At 40.2% G+C, this 17,630-nt stretch overlaps 1 protein-coding gene across 3 annotated transcripts in view; it reads left to right on the top strand.

The window, feature by feature from the left end:
• The window catches only part of ARID5B (AT-rich interaction domain 5B), a 188,642-nt gene that overhangs the window by 149,344 nt on the left and 21,668 nt on the right, over window positions 1–17,630 (top strand). For all 3 annotated transcript variants that reach the window (XM_053583496.1, XM_053583497.1, XM_053583498.1), the window contains 3 exons: window positions 2,243–2,447; window positions 4,361–4,413; window positions 13,939–14,036. In XM_053583496.1, coding sequence (XP_053439471.1) covers window positions 2,243–2,447; window positions 4,361–4,413; window positions 13,939–14,036 — 356 coding nt within the window. The remainder of the gene's footprint in view (window positions 1–2,242; window positions 2,448–4,360; window positions 4,414–13,938; window positions 14,037–17,630) is intronic.

Raw genomic sequence — 17,630 nt, 5'->3', positions numbered from 1 at the left:
TATGCTTTTTTAATGGGACATTGGTTTCGATGACCAATTTAGTATTTTTAAGAGTGTCAGTAGAGTGTTTAAAACCACAAGCCCCAACGTGAGGCTACCGGGGTTCAAATGCCAGACTCACCCTTGCTCTCAGGAACCTGGTACAGTTCCTCTCTCCCTCAGTTTCTTTATCTCAAATTGGAGAATTATAACACCCAGTAGAGTTGTGAGTATGAAATGAAATAATGTTTCAAATAGGACCTGCCTTCCCAGTAAACACCCAAAGAAGGGTGGGAAGCAATACAGATGAAAACTGGAGTGATTTTTATGATTTCAAGAAGCCATTAAATTATAAATTTCATCAAAACTTTAGACTTAACAGCCTGAACTTTGGCAGTGAAAAATGATGACAACATAAAAGTTTCACAGGATGTTCACCTTCGGATAACTTGCAAAGTACTTGAGTTTGAAAGACTGTCAGAAAAAATTCGACATGGAAAAAAATGTTTTCATCCCATTTCCACAGCCCCTTAAAAATTAAAATCTTATCTAGAGGCTCCATGGAATGAGTTGCAGAGGAAATTTTATTTCGCCAGAGCTAGTCTAAAGATATTAAACTAGTGTGTTCACTTGAGAGAATAAGCCATAAAGAAAACTCTTTACAGAGAATACACTTCCCTTTAATAAGTGAGCATGGGTTGGGGTGGGAGGCTGTGTCTGCAGAGAAAGAATTCAGAAGTGTGAAGTGGACAGTGTTGTAGATACGAGGGACATTTTTATTCATAACATTTCCCCAGCACTCCCCCTCTTCTCTCCCGTTAGCTGTGGAGATGTAAAGAATATTGGAATGTACACATTCCCCATGGGCACACTTGAACTCAAAGTCTGACCCTTTGTACTTCCCCCTTTTACAATTAAAATAGCTCAGCAACTTGGTGTTATATTTAACAGCCATCAAAGGCCTCTTGTAGAACACGGCAGTGAGGAGAGAACATTAGGTTAGCTCCTCGATGTGCCAAGTTCCTTATCTGCTTGGAGTGTGGAAGGGGGAACATCTGGAGCTTTTACTACCCTCCATTTTTTAATTATGGAGCTTTATACTTACTCTTCTTGGGTTTTCATCTGACCTCTGCTCACTTTTTGTGGCAAGTTAACATTTCTGATTGTTTTGTCAGAGCAGACTGAAAAGCAAGAGGCCCTCATTACAGAGTGGGATCTTCTGTCTCCTACTGATGGTGTTCCAGGCATCACCCTGGGTGACAAACAGCAGAAACCTTGCTGGTATTCTTCACCAGCAGCAAAACTGCTGGCATCAGCTTCTTTTTCCATGTTGCTGGAGAGAATAGCAACAAGATGAGTTTACTATAAAAAAAAATTTGCAGCTGGGCACAGTGGCTCATGCCTGTAATCCTAGCACCCATGGAGGCCAAAGCAGAAGGATCCCTTGAGCTCAGGAGTTTGAGTCCAGTCTGAGCAAAGGTGAAGGACCCTTTCACCTAAGCGTTGCAGTGGGCCCTTGTAGTCCCAGCTACTGGGATGGCTAAGGCAGGAAGATTGCTTGAAGCCAGGAATTTGTAGTTGCTGTGAGTTAGGCTGGGTCCCAGACCCTCTAGCCCAAAACAATAGAGTAAGACTCTGTCAAAGAAAAAAAGAAAGATAAGGAGGAAGGGAGAGAGGGAGGAATGGAGTGAGGGAGGAAACTTGTCTTTCTTTTTGATACAAAGCATAAAATATAGAGCTATTTATTAGGAAGGCAGAGGTTATTTCAGGACATTACCTAATGATGCCCCTTAGGAAAATAAAATGTATAAAGAGGCAGAAAAATGTTTTCTACCAGATACCAACATATTTACAAGGAGTATGTTGTAATCCCTCCTTCCACATCACAAAATACCTAAAAGAAGCTGGCATAATTTGGCAAACTATAGCCCCTAGGTCCCCTGTTTTTGTTAATAAAGTTTTATCAGAACATAGCTGCACTCATGATTTACATACTGCCATGACTGCTGTCCTGCTAAAGTTGAGTAGTTGCAAAAAGCCTGCAATATTTGGTATGTGGCTGTTTACAAGAAATTTGCCATCCCTTGTTCTAAGACAGTTCATTTTCAATGATGCCTCTAAAAAGCTATCAAACGCAAGGATAATTGACTGGTTCTCCCTTACCACTCAATGAAAAGCATCACTGTGTCTGCCACTAGCTGTGATTTTTGCAAGCATTCCAGGGCTGTGCCTGGTCTGATATGGTGTATCTTCCCTTTTCCAGGTGAAATGTGAGGGCAGGTCAGCCTTGACCAAGCCGAAGAATAACCATAATAACTGTAAAAAAGTCTCAAATGAAGAAAAACCAAAGCTTGCCATTGGTGAAGAGTGCAGGGCAGACGAACAGGCCTTCTTGGTGGCACTTTATAAATACATGAAAGAAAGAAAAACGCCGATAGAACGAATACCCTATTTAGGTTTTAAACAGAGTGAGTATACTTGTTTTCATTTCTGAAATATCAGAACTGCTCAGATTCTTTGAATTGGAAAAAATAATTTCGACTCAGGATTATGTTGAAATCCTAATGTGGGGATAGTGCTTTCTGTTTATACAAAATCTACAAATGGTCCTAGCCAAGAATTTTTTCCCTGCCTCTTTCCGCTACGTTGTTCCCTTCTGGGACAGTTGCAGTAAGATATTTATAGGCTTGAATCCACTGATTATGACTGGAAATAGACATGTTGAAAGTTTCTCATTTTCTGTTTTGTCAATCTTGAGCGTTTGTAACGCCTTTCTTGTGAGATAATAATATGACGTAGCTTTATCAGGCACAGATGTTGCTTGTGAAAAAACAGCTTTTAAGAGGAGGACATTTAAAGATGGACAAAACAACCACAAAGAGAAAACACATTTCTATTAAAAGATAAAAAATCTAAAAAGCCAAATCTATTAAATACAACAAAAATCTGACTTCCCAGGAAACAAGAAATACACAGATTTGCACGGAGGGCCTAATTTTGAATTACTTTGACATGTACTTTTCAGTGTAAATGTCATTGTGTATTTGTAAGTAGAACAGGGAACTCGTAGCTAGGCAGAATTCCATATTAAAAGAGAAAAAAATCCAAATCTCGCCTTGATTTTGCAACTGAACATATTTTTTGCCTCTGTCTGGATTTAGTGGTGCACAAAGTGATGAGCCCCTGGCTTGAAATAGTATTTTCTCCAAACGTATCTTTCTAGATTAAAACCATGTGTCATTTTGATGAAGAATGTCAAACCTGTATGTTTTACATAACAATTTACATACCTAATAGCAATTGGCGCTGATTGCAAGAGAACACTCGCAGCCATTATAAACTTATATAACTACGAATGATTACAATGTTTGTCTGAAAACTGCTTGCTTGAAATAGAAGTAAAATTAATGTACTATGAACAGCTTTGTTGCATTATGCATTGGTTCAGATTAAATCAAGGCCAAGGCAGGGCTCTTGATAGCTTCGAAATAGTGCAAGGTTCAATGAGGCTTTGCGAACACGTTGTGTCAAGAGCCTTAAAAAAAAAAAAAATTATTTTTTTCCATTTTATTCTTCATTTCCCTTACCAAGAAATCACTTGAAGTTCAATTTTCCCCTCTTATAAAAGAGGCAAATCTATAGCTGTCCCATTCCATGGTATGTGGTATAAAATGAGCAGGGTTGCTAGCAATTTGGCATAGTTGTTTAACAACACAAACGTACGCAAACCCTGCAAAGAAAAATCTGTTTGAAAAAATAGATATTTATAACATCACACGGGCCAGTTAGGAGAGTAAGTGGGCTCATGACTCAATTCCAGTCCAAATGAATGTCTTCCTTCCCTTAGATCTGTTATATTGCTGCTTCCTTACATGTGAAATATTTGTCTTCTTGCTCACCGCAAGGCCCTGTGTGCTGGTGAAATACATTGTGAGCCTTTGATACAGTGCTGCCATCAGACATTCTATTAAGAAAGTAATCATAAATTAAAGTGGCTGTTATTTATTGATTATGTGGCGTTCTTATCTGACAGAAGCTTGCTATATTACCATTTCATCAATGGCTTCTTTCTAAGGGTTGAACAAGACCAACTTCAATTTTGAAATCCCACACTTTCACCCAAAGCTTCTGTTCTTCTGCGGATGGCAACAGGACTTAAACTTTGTTGTCTCTCGCTTAAACGTAGATCCATTTTCATGGCTGTGTGACTGTTTAAGAAATATTTTAAGTGGTAATAATAGATCTTGTTATTGAATGCCCTTAGACAAATTATTTCCTAAGAACTTGGTTCTTTGGGGTATGTTAGTATTTCTTTTAATTGACATTTCTTGGAAATATGTTAATGCAATGCTTATCTAAATACTTATTGTCCCTCTAACAGTTAACCTTTGGACTATGTTTCAAGCTGCTCAAAAACTGGGAGGATATGAAACAGTAAGTGTTTAAGCAACTTCAATGAAATAATTTTGCAATCTAACTTTCCCCCTCTCTTTGACCAAAATGGAGAAAATGCAAATGCAAACCATCATTGACGGCCTTTTCAAATGGCTCTACACTTTTGGGGGTTTATTGGGCCACTTTTGGAAACAGTCCCAATTAGTTCCAGGTTTGGCAAAATTGTAAACTTGTCGTAAAAACTACAAGTGGAAAACATATGTAACTCTCCCCTGTCAGGGAAATTAGTTGGGTCTGTAATTTTTTCCCATGTTGAGAAAGGGCTATTATTGTACAATAAGCCAAGATTGCATAAAAGAAATTTCCCTTGGCAATGTACCTGACATCTGTTCATGTCTAATATGGGAAATGTATTAAAGGCTTTCAAAAGTAATCAGTATTGGCCATTAAGGAATAGAATGCAGCAGAATCTCCTCTCATTCTAGGGCAAAGAAGCTTTATTAGACAAGGGTCAGTGCTGCATAAACAGGAAGTTATCAAACTTACTCAAAACAGGCTCTGACAGTCTTTATCAGCTAATTCTAACTGACAGGAATGGGTTATGGTTAGCCTGCAGGAAAATTTGATGGCCATGGATTTTTACAGCATGTATTTTGAACCAATAAAATGTTACAGCAACAAACTGAGATTAAAATCTTGAAATAAGAAGAAAGAGCTGCATTAATACAGCACACAGAGATGACATCTGTACTAAAATCAATTGACATAGGAAGATGTCGTCATTGGAAATATTTTCTCCTCCACACAATGATCAGATTAAGCTGTGTAGTTTCTTCTGCAATTGAATAAGAAATTATTCTTACTTTCCTTAAGAAGTAACCTGGGATATCTCTGTACCATAGTAAAATGACAGTAAGAGACACAAAATCATGAAAATGAAATTCATTTTAGCCAAACGTAACGACCCATGTTTCTTGCCAGATAGACTATCTTGTTCCACAAACTAATACAATGGTTTAATGTCTGGAATGGGGAAAGATGGCAAGTGCTGTGTGATTCAGATAATCTGGTGTTTACTGTAGAAATATCTGCTATGAATTCTGACTAAAAATCCTTTGATACTAATATATATGCATGTAATATGTTTATTTAATGTATGGGGGCGTACATATACGTGTGTGTATTTATAAAGAAATATGTGAATTACATATAAAATGTGCATTTAATAGACATGAATTTATTTGAAATATTTGTTTTGTCAAGTGCCCTGCCTGAAAATAAATACCCATAATTTTTCACTTGGTTGAGTCTGTTGATAGGAGCAGGATATGGAATCCTTGCCATTGCAGCTTATAATTTTGCAAAATCTTGAGCTAATTATAGCTTTCATCCATGTGAAATAGATCATAACTTCTTCAGATGTTAGTCTTACAAATGCAGGAATCAACGCCATAACCTTCAACTTTTAAGTCTGGTCTTTAATGTTAAGAACAGGAATACACATTTTTTACATGAACTGTGACCACAGATAGTTACATATATTGCACAATATTATGAAATGTCTTTCTAAACTCAGGAACTTTTTGTTATTCACTGATAGGGAGAGTGCCAACAAATTTCACAGAATCAGTTTTTCCTGCTTTTGTATCTTCTGTATCTTCACAAAGATTTTTTTTTTCCGTGCAATAGCAAGTTGGTGTAGAACGTACATAAGAAACTTCTGATAAGTTTCAAAGTATTTGGGATACTCTTTGAACAGATAATATTAATTCTTTTGTTGAATGAATGACCACACCATCAGCATATCACCTGACCAAACTATCTTATGTGTACAAGGGATTGTGTTAGACACTGTGGAAAATGCAACATTTATAGGCCAGGGGTTTCGGTCCTTACGACGCTCACCACTCAGGAGAGGCAGTAATAATAATTATAAGACAGAGTGGAAAAAGATCAGTGCCCTGTATAGGGAAGGTGCTTCCCCATGTAGAGATGGAATAAAGGCTGGATGGCCTTTGAGGCCATTTGAGCAGAATTTGGGGGAATGGATGGGAGTTAGACCATGAATGAAAAAGAATTGTCCTCCAAAAAGAAGAAATCAAATAAGGCGAAAAATTTGGAGGTAGAATAAAGTTAGGCTGGGAGAGTTTGAATAACTTAATATAGAGGGACTAGGTGGCGAGGACAAGCAGCCCTGAAGGAGAGTCTTGAGACAGAAGGATGGAGGGAAGAGGTGAGGGAGGCCCTTCAGTGATGGGCCCCGAGCTAGGTTTCCGCACACTAGGTTCCCAGTTCCCAGGCCCCAGAGTTATTCAAGAGAGGGAAGACGCAGAAAGTTGTTAACTCCTCATCTCTGGTGATAAGAGTCCCTCTTTCAGGTACTGTGGGGGCATCTTCCTCAAACGGAAATGTAAGCTTTGTTTTTAGGCAGATAAAGAGAAGGCAGAGAATTCTTCCAACATCTGTTGATTCTCAGTTGCCTTCAGCTCAAAATAATCCTTATGCCACCGTGACATATTTGGGGAGGGTAGCAAATTCTGATCCCCTTCACTGGGGTCAGGGAATATGGAAGCCAGATTGGCATCTGCCCTCCATCTCATTACTACCAGAGTTCCTCCCTCCCTTCCTTCCTTTCTTTTACCATAGTCTTTCATTTTCCTTCTTTCTCTTTCTTTTCATGTTACCTGTTGGCCTTGTAGGTACTTATCTATATTTAAGCTTTTGAAACACCTAAGTACAGAATACATTTTTCTCCTCCATATTTTAACTAATAAAATTGTGAGATATCCAGTGTTTATTTTGATGTCAGTCCAGGAGATGTGTGAATAATATCCAGAGTCTGAGGACTTAGGCTGTCACCACCGAGTTGCTAGAGGACATTTATCTCTGAAATTATCTGTTATCAGAAACAGATTATCTGTTATGAGTTATTTAGAGCTCAAAAGAGATCTTGGAGTTTTCTCTGTCAGTGGCTCCCAAAGGCTCCTTGAGAACAGGGCTCAAATTTTCAGTGGGGAATTTTAAAATATAAGTAATTGTCTAGCCCAGCCCCCAAACTCAAGATATAAAGCCTGCAATGGGGCCTGGGCCTGAGAACCAGACAATCCTTTTCTTTTAAGCTACCCTAACTGATGTTAATTCAAAGCCTATGATAACAGTGATTATTAACACTTAGCCAACAGTTCCCATGGCATCTAGCTTCAAAATGTTCCCATCTAGGTCAGGTATCAAAGATTAGAAAGTTGTTTTTATGCTAATGCTATATAAACTTGTGAAAGTATTAACATTTCTTCTGCTCAAGACCAGCACAAAGTTTCTGACGAGTATTTTTCCATTCAGTAAATGATAATCTAAGTTGGGACTCAGTAAGCTATTTTCATTGTGAATGAGGGGAAGTACGGGACGCTAACGGGTTTATTCTTTCTGAATTGGACTTTGTGCAAAAAAAGGATTCTTGCTCCGCTCCCTTGCGTACTGTGATTTTACAAATGAGAAAACTGAGTCACAGGGAAATGAAATGAGTTATTTGGGACCCTCTTGGCTTTCTTTTAAGTTCTGACTTGCTGGAAATTTGGTGCACAATAATCTCACTCTCCATAACATCACTGAGAGGGGAGAGATTTATAAGTGATCATTCTTTATACCTTCCATTTCCAGCAATCCCTCATATATCCAGAGTGCTTGCTACATATTTTGGGTGACGTTTTGGGAAAGGGATCTAATAACCCACCTTCATTAGTAGCCTCTTTCAGTTCATTCTTTGCACCTAATATGAGGCTTACCCAGATATACTAATTACTAGCTGAGATTTTATCTGAGTCTTGAGAAAAAATATGTAAATTTAAATGATGGCTCAAGAAGTATGAATATATAAGTATTCCAAAATAGTAATAAAAACCCAGCAAGTATAAAATTTGTAGAAGCATCACTTCGGGTATAAACTTGTGATTGGATCAAGACATCTCTCTGGAATCCCTTTTGGTTATGAAAAGAGCCCATTTTAATAGGCTTGTTTGTGTTTGTGGTTATGAACTATTTCAAACCTTCTGGTTTGAATTGCGGATTATGGATTATTTCATTTCAGTCTTCCACAAGCCTCAAATTGAATTTTCTTTTTTTTTTTTTTTTTTTAAAGAGAGGAGCAGAGGTTTTATTTTAGGCCTTTCTAGCATTTGACTAATAGCTTTACACAACTCTCAAAGCCTCCTCTGCCTTTGCGAGAAGTGGACAGAGTGCATACTCATCTTTAGGTTAGAGATCATAAAAATGTTGAATGGATTTGACTTCCTAAAAAACCATATTCTGGAATTTTGATTGGTTGGCAGTGAAGATCCTTCCTTTTTGGTATATGCAGCTTTACCTTCCAGGCATATTAGAGTATGGATCACCTACAGTTGAAGAGGCAGGACTGGATTAAGCTTTGCTAATGAGCTGAGAGGCCTTCACTTCAGTGTCTGGTGAAGCAATTAATGCTGGAAGAGTAGCTTGGGGTATTACCAGGATGCAGCATATGGAAGGTGGTTTGCTGAAGTGATTTCCATTTGGCGAACCATTTGATGGCAAGCCAGAGGCAATATTTGGAAAGAAGGTAGAGTAGGGAAGTGGGTCTTGAGTAAATCTTATCCTGGAGGGAGAACATGATGCACAGTGGTGCCTTCTAAGAATGTCAGTTTGGAGTGCCTTCCCTTCCTGCCTGTGAGACAAGACCATTATTTTATATCTGGAAGAAGAAGTCACTTTTCTTGCTGGAAGGATTAGGCTTTGACATCAGATTCTGGCTTTGACATCATTTCCAAGACATCCTCTGAATCCAGCTCTCCTTCTCTGGACAGACAAAGCCTCTTGCTTCAATTGAAAATTCTCCAGGCCAAAGATGATGTCATGTAGTTTTGAAAAGCTCCAGTTCTGGAGTACTACCAGGAAAAAAAAGTCATCTTCCTTGAATTCAGTGCGCCCCCAAGGTGTCCTGAGAACGAGGCTGTTTCTCAGAGCAGCCGGGGTGACACTACTTACAGGCAGGCTCTGCTCCTGACTTCATATTCCCTACACATTCTGAAGCCATTGGAAGAACTTCCGTCTGAAAAGATTTCTGATTGCTATTTCCTTACCAGACCACAAAAATACCAGGATTATGTCATTCCTGATTTCTCAAGTGTAGAGAAATCAGAGTCCAAGAGCATGTCTTGGGTTAAAATAGTGGTTTTCCAAAGTTTTTATTTTTTTAAGCAACAGGATATTTTCATCACATAAAGTTGTGGAAGGGACAGATTTCTTTTCCACTCACTAGATCTATTTTCTTGGCTAAGGTTGGCAGTGTGAAGAGTTGGTTTTGAGCCACCTTTAAAACACCACCTGGGTTCTATAAAGGGCAGTTTGAAAACCACTATATTTATAAGCAGTGAAAAGTTTATGAACATAATAGACGTGGGCTGCTTATCGCTGAGCTCCTTGGTCTTACCGACTCTGGGGAAGGAAATAACTTTCAAGTGTCTTCCAAGTGAGATTACATCTCAGACACACCCAGATTGGTTTATTTTACTTGGATGTATTCCGCTCAGTTTTTCATCTTTCTTATGGTTAATGGTATGGGGTAATACTTCCTGCTAAATTATGAACCCTTGAAAGCAATAACATCTCTTTCTATTCATGATATCTTATCCACTCATCCCCTGCTTTTACCTTAATGTCTCTATACCAACCAGCACAGCACCCCAAAATGGTACGCAGTGGTACGCGTCATGAATCCCTGTCGTCTTAAGTGAGGACCTCGAAGGGGAGGCAAGGGAAATACAGCCCAAGAGAAATAACTGCTTGGATGAAGGTGCCCATCTTCTTTTGGAAACAGAGAGCCAGAAGTGGTCTGTTTCCTTAAAAACCCAATATGATGAAAGAACAGCTTGAAACAGCAATGTAACCGGGAGGCATCAGGCTTACTGAGAGAGTTGATCAAACTAACCCCTTCGCTAGATCAAATTTTCCAGTTGAATGGGACTGGGGACTGAAACCCGGCAGGCAGACATTGGTTTTACCATGAATGGTTTTTCAAAGCTAACATACATCCAGAAAGGACATTGGTCAACACAATAAAAACTCTGAGCAAATACATAATTAGGCACAGATACAACATTGTAATTCAGATTTGCACAAAGCCTCGTAGATGGGCCAGGAGAGGTTCTCACGCCTTCTGTCTTGATTGGGCTGTAAGACCCATGTTTGACGCCACAGGAGAATTTGGACATTTCTTACACTAGAGTCTACGGTTAATGTTTGAATTAAAAGTACTTCTAGAGGCACCCCCCCCCCAAAAAAAAATGTATGCCCCAGGAGAACTGTGTACTTAAAAGCATTTCACAGTTAGGAAGAGCACATTTTATGACTTTCCTGTGGAAAGAAAATATCTCAAAATGGCCTGATTCATACAGACTGGCCACTGGAAGCTCAGTAAACAGAGGAACCACTTCCTCAGAGGCCCAACCCAACCTTCACTCCAGATGAACCCTCGCTGGTAAAAACTGTATTTAAACACCACAATCTACTAGCCAGGGGCTAACACAGGCCTCTGGAAGCTACACGCAGCTTATTAACGCCCATGCCCATGCCAGCTTCCTGCAGCCACAATTTCAAACCTAGTGTGAGGAAAACTCCCCTCCCCTTTTGATAATGCATTATTTATTCTTAACACAGTCTTGTTATTTCTGTGATAGGTGCATGTTGGTAGGCGGGAGACGTGGTCAGTTTTCACATTAAATGTCCCTGGCCACAGTGGCTCTCTGGCTCACCGTATTTTTTCACAGTCCGTATTATTTTGTTTATGTATTTGTTCAGTTGTTTACTTTGGGCTTCCCCCACTAGAATGCAGTCATCTTGGAGTTGGTTCTGTTTCATTGCTGTGACTGAGCTGCCATGTTTGTTCGCACAGGGCCTAACAAATGGGAGGTGTTCCATAGATTGTTGGCAAATCAATAGATGAGTGTGAGTTGATGGATTCTGATATCATTGAGACTTACCTGTGGCTCAGTGAGAAACACAATACACAGCCTCTGTTCTAACTGGAGACACAAATGGTCAGGGTGGCAGAAACCATGATATTACTTCATACTTTTAAGAGTAAAATCTCAGAGCCCTGTTAACCCACCCCACCCCTTAGATTCCTGCTGTCGAAGATATATTTCCCTACAGGGAGCGACCCAGAGCTAAAGGTTAAGACCTCCCAGCAGAAGCTGTGATTCCCACAGTCACCTGCCTCGTTTTAAGAAAAGGGCCCCCAGAGTTTTAGCTACAAGCGTGGACGATTCGTCAGGTCATTCTGATGTGGGGGCTGCTTTGATGTAGTAGAAAGAAGTCTGCTCTTGGGACCATAAGACAACCACAATGGGTCCTGGTTTTGACATTCTCTTGCTGTGTGTCACTGGGCAAGGGTGCAACCTCTCTGAATCTCTTCTGTGAATAAGATTGTTATAACCTGCCTCGCAGGCTATGGGAAGATGAAATGATATCATAGATGTGAAAGTCCTTTGTGAACTATAAGATACAGTGCACACAAGACACAAGGAGGACAAGTGATAGTTTCCTCTGAAGTAATTTCAGGGACACACACAGGCTGTTTTCTGGCCCTGCTGTGCTCCACGGGGCCTGCACACCTCATCTGAGTGAGAGGAATGGGGAGGTTTGTTTCGAGGAGCCTCAGTATCCTAAGAGCTTTGTAGAAGAGTGTAGGTATTTGGAAGGGGATCCTGTTTCTTCTTCCTTCATCAAATCAGCCTGAGATTGTATCATTTAAAGGTTAGAAAGAGATTGTAATTAAAGAGAAAATCATTACCAAAATATGTATTTTAAGTGTTTTGACACTAGTGGTTATAATCTAAGCCAAGCTATAAAAAAGGGGAACTTTATTTCTAGTTATCCCTGCTAGTGGACGTAAGGGGTAGTTCTATCTATTAAGAAATACTGAAACCAGTTGGTTCAACAATGCTTCATGGGAAATTGAACAATGCAAAACTAACATTGTCTCAATGTCCTGTTTGGGCCTATTGAGAAGGACTTATGGAAATGAAGGGGTTCCTTTTATTTGAAATGGAAAAGGTACCATTTACCCTATAATATTTAACCACCATCTCCTCCTCCTTAGATTGTAATTACTGAGCCTTGCTTGCAAGTTGAGATTTCTTTTCCCCCATGATTGCTGCTTTTAGCTCCTTGCTGAACTCCACTGGCAGCTCTATGGGTATTTTTCAAAAGAAGTTGCCTGCTCTGATTGTATTAAATGCCACTGGCACCATTGCCACACCCTGTCCCCTACTCATTCCAATAACAGAGTTTTCCTGTAACCCTGCTTAGAAATGTTCACAATGGCCTCTGAACTTACTCTGTCTTCCCAATTTCAAGGAAACACTAGACTTACTTGGATGTAGTAAACGATGTGATTTTTCCCAAATTAATCATTTGCCAGATCTTGCATCTGTTATTTTGTAAATTCTTAATTTATGTACAAAAATAAAATTAAAGAAAAAATAAAATGAGACCATAGGGTACAGCTCAAGCTGTTTTTATTCACTCAACTCAAAAATATACATAGCTAGCATCTTAACTTTGGAATTTATTTGTTTTTCTAGGATTTGATCGATATCGCATTTTTCTGACCTAAGTGAATAAAAACAAACAGCTTGGGACATACACAATTTCAGATTTTTGTTTTGTTTTAATGGTTAGAGAAGGTGACATAAAAATATATGAAATGACTTTAAGTTCTACAACCAATTCCATCATTTAAATTAATACATGTGGTACACTTATTTAATTTTTTTTTTTTGCGGTTTTTGGCCGGGGCTGGGTCTGAACCTACCACCTCCAGCATACGGGTCTGGCGCCCTTGCCCCTTGAGCCACAGGAGCCACCCCTTATTTAGTTTTTTGATAGGCAGTACATCGCATGGTTCAAAAATCAGAAGATACAAAAGCATGTTTAGTGGAAATTCTGTTTTACCCGTGTATCCTGTCACCCATATCCAGGTGCCTCAGGCAACCAATGCCAATTTTGATTCATTTAAACTGATGAACTAAGATACAGTTGAGCTAAAATCTGATTATATTTTGCTACTTTGTATCACGTGACCTAAAGGAACAGGACATGAGTCTGAGATATTGGCAAATAGCTATGGGACTCCAGGGAGGGGCCGTAAGTGAAATGCCTCAAAGGTGAAAAGTAGAGATCCAGGGTGGTGCCTGTGGCTCAAGGAGTAGGGCGCTGGTCCCATATGCCGGAGGTGGCGGGTTCAAACCCAGCCCCAGCCAAAAAAAAAAAAAAACCATGAAAAAAAAAAGCAAAAAAAAAAAAAAGAAAAGTAGAGATCCAAAAGCAGAATTCTATTTTTATTGTTAAGAAAAGTGGCAAAAGTGAGATCCCGCTATAAAACCCTAACTAAGCCTCACTGGGCACTCACTTGGGCTTCTCTGTTTCTGAGTTTCCAGAATAGACTGTTCTCTTCTGAATGTTGTATATATATTAAAATCTGGACTGTGAATCTCTTAGGATGCAAGATTGAATCTCCCCTTGCCACTTTTTCAGATAACAGCCCGCCGTCAATGGAAACATATTTATGATGAATTAGGAGGTAATCCTGGGAGCACCAGCGCCGCCACCTGTACACGCAGACACTACGAAAGGTAAGGAGCTGTTTTGGGAAAATCCATGCCTTATTAAAAGTAAGACACTTTTCGGGCGGCACCTGTGGCTCAGTCGGTAGGGCGCCGGCCCCATATACCGAGGGTGGCGGGTTCAAACCCAGCCCCTGCCAAACTGCAACAAAAAAAAAATAGCCGGGGTTGTGGTGGGCGCCTGTAGTCCCAGCTACTTGGGAGGCTGAGGCAAGAGAATCGCTTAAGCCCAGGAGTTGGAGGTTGCTGTGAGCCGTGTGAGGCCACGGCACTCTACCAAGGGCCATAAAGTGAGACTCTGTCTCTACAAAAAAAAAAAAAAAAAGTAAGACACTTTTCATTGGATGGAGCTGCTGGTCAAGGGTCGGCCTGAGGAAGTTTAAAGGACCTTTTGGGAAACAGTAAATATCCCTCTGGCATTTTACTTTGCATACAGCCTTGTGATTTTCAGGGAACGTGGCTTGCTCTGGTTATAGGAACTAAAATTAGATGTTCTTTAGTTTGGTTTTATCCTGTGACCACCTGCCTGACAATGCCTCCCTCTCCCCCAAACATAGATGACTAAGTACTTCTCTGTAGGATCTGGGGCTGAGGAACTTTAGCTTCTGGGAAACACAGGTCTGCAGTGTTACTGTGAGGTTGCCGTGTAACTATGTGAACATTGAAAAGTAAGCGTTTCTTACAATAAGAAAAATGACCCCAGATTAGATCTGTTGTTTGTTTCCCATCTCCCATCTAGCCATCTCTATTTAGTCTGTATCCATGTAGCCTTTGACTAGCAAGAATGGATGAAATCCACTATAATCACAACATTCAAATGTATTACTCGTTACAGTGCTGTTTCTCAGTACAGTACATCAGTTTTTTTTTTTTTTTTTGTAGAGACAGAGTCTCACTTTCTGGCCCTCGGTAGAGTGCCGTGGCCTCACACGGCTCACAGCAACCTCCAACTCCTGGGCTTAAGCGATTCTCTTGCCTCAGCCTCCCGAGTAGCTGGGACTACAGCCGCCCGCCACAACGCCCGGCTATTTTTTTGTTGCAGTTTGGCCGGGGCCGGGTTTGAATCCGCCACCCTCGGTATATGGGGCCTGCGCCTTACCGACTGAGCCACAGGCGCCGCCCAGTACATCAGTTTTTTAAATGTGTTACTTCTCTCAGTATTTAATATGAAAGTTTATATGTTCCCACTGTATATATAAGATACATTGCTGATGTCCTGGTACAAAATAGCATTGATGGCTCAGGTGAGTGTTCTGTAAATAACATCTAAGGTTATGATAGTTGCTTTGTTTTTGACTTAGGAAGCAGGGCTTCAATCACAACATTTTTATTAGAAGTGGTCTCTGCACTTGTGAATAACTTTGTTCTGGGAGCAGACATACCCCTTCTTCCATCTGCAGATGCTCCCAGCACCTCAACCATGAAACTTAAAGGACCAGATAGCAATTAAAATTTGAAAAAGGATGGCTGGTGGCTCATGCCTGTAATGGCAGCATTTGGGGAAGCTGAGACAGGAGGATCACTTGAGGTCAGAAGTTCAGCTTGACATAGCAAGACCCCATCTCTATAAGAAATATTTTAAAAATCAGCCGGGTGTGTTGTGCCTGTGTCCTAGTCTGTTGGGAGGCTGAGGTGGGAGAATCTCTTGAGCCCAGGAGATGACAGTGAGCTGTGATCACACCACCATACTCCAGCCTGGTTGAGCAGCAGAGTGAGACCCAGTCTCTTAAAAAAAAAAAAAGAAAGAAAGAAAGAAAAAGAAAAACATAGCTATTAGCTAGCTCACCTAGTTACCAAAGAATGGAAATATCAGTCAAATGAATTACAAAGCACCATGTGGTCAAAAAATAACTGGTAAGTTTTGGGAGGCAGAGAAGGAGTGATTCTAGTCCAATTGTGTGTGTAGGTGGGTGGTGTGTGCTTATGTGGTATCTACTCCAGCAGTCGCGTGAATAAAAGTAGCCTCAGTCTTAAGTGAAATGCCAAGATGTATTCTTTGAGGATTGTGTACTTTGTTTTATGATTAACCTCTTTGAGTAGCAGATTCCTCCCCCCCCCACCCACCAAAGCCCTCAAACAGTCAAATCAGAAAATTCTAGTAGAGATGCCACAAACTCCAGCAATTAAGAAACATTATTAAAGATTTTTAAAATGTTTCTCTCCTCCTTCTTGGGAGCATACTGGATATTTCACAAAAGTTTGGTGTCCCTCCAGATTACGTTTTTTGAAGAACTATGTCACTTCTCCAAATCTAGAATTTGTTTCATCAGTGTATCAGTCAGAATCTAGGAAGGAAAATAGAAATCAAGGTATTCAGCAAAGAGAATTTACTAGCACAGTTGCTTAAAGGAGTATTGACATGAAGCAGTAAATTAATTTGGAGGAAGTAACTCCATGTTGTCCAGGCCTGAGGGAATAGAAAGAAGAGGTTGGGGCATCACCACCCTAAAGTTTGGAGAGTGTGCCTTAAAGAGCAGGGCATCTGATCCCTGGGAAGAGAAAGTCATCCAACCAGGAGCTCAGCGGAGGAGCACTGCAGAGCTGGCTCAAGCCTGAGGAGCGGCACTCCCGGGGCACTCACACTCTTGCACATTTGAACCAATCGTGATCTCAAAGGAGTCACCTATACCCCTTCGGTGGGAGAGGGGCTGGGAATTACTGCTCTGGGTGTGTTTTCTTGAGTTAGTTCTACCAGAGAAGGGCAGAGGAGGTGCAGATCTGTTCAAGGACTTTGGTCAAAGAAAAGGCTGAAGATCTTGGCTGAAATGTTGTGATTCCATTCTTGCTAGTCAAAGGCTACATGGATACAGACTAAACAGAGATGGCTAGATGGGTGCAAAGTCACTGTTTGTAAGAAGTTCAAGGAGTTGAGAAGGGACAGGACTTTGTGGGAAAATGTCTAGTCTGGTAAAGCCTTCGCAAATTGTTAAAGCCTTCCTAACTGCTGGTTCATCTGGTCTCTCTACCACCAGCTTTGTTTTCCTAGAAGATGAAGAAGAAATAAGTGATCCGTGCATTATCCACTGATTTATTTTTCATGTACTGTGGCTCATGTTTCCAGTAAATGTCTTCATTTTACAACAAGAAAAAAGTAGCCAGTTCCTCAGTAAAATGTTACTTGTATATTAGTTGGGCACTTTTGGTTTATTAATGAGTGTAATAATGAAAGTGTGGGTTGTTGAAGAGAATCAATGGGTGTTTTTATTTAAGGCATAGCAGAAATGCTACAATGCTTGTGAATACATCATTGTCAACCGAAGGCCTGACTCGTCCAAACTTGCCTCTGATTGGTTTAAATCAAATAGGTCCAGGCACTTCATAAAAATGTCTTTGTCAGCCTGGTTTTGCTTCCAAACCTATTCATCTCTGTCAGTTTTTAATATTAGTACCAGGCTCCTGGCCATAGTCCATTAGTACTGTACTTAATTGCTCGTGTTACAGATGATTACCAATATAAAAAGCATTAATGTTTTCTCATTGCAAGGCTGTTACTATGTAGATGTCTCACACTCAGCAAAGCTAATGAAATGTGGTGGTTCTGGACATTTCTTGCTCAGGATTTATAGATAAAGTTACTGTAGATTATGATGCAAAGAAAAGTGT

The sequence above is a fragment of the Nycticebus coucang genome, chromosome 3 (assembly GCF_027406575.1).
Source record: "Nycticebus coucang isolate mNycCou1 chromosome 3, mNycCou1.pri, whole genome shotgun sequence".
Lineage (NCBI taxonomy): Eukaryota > Metazoa > Chordata > Mammalia > Primates > Lorisidae > Nycticebus > Nycticebus coucang.
This window is presented reverse-complemented; position numbering and strand designations above follow the sequence as displayed.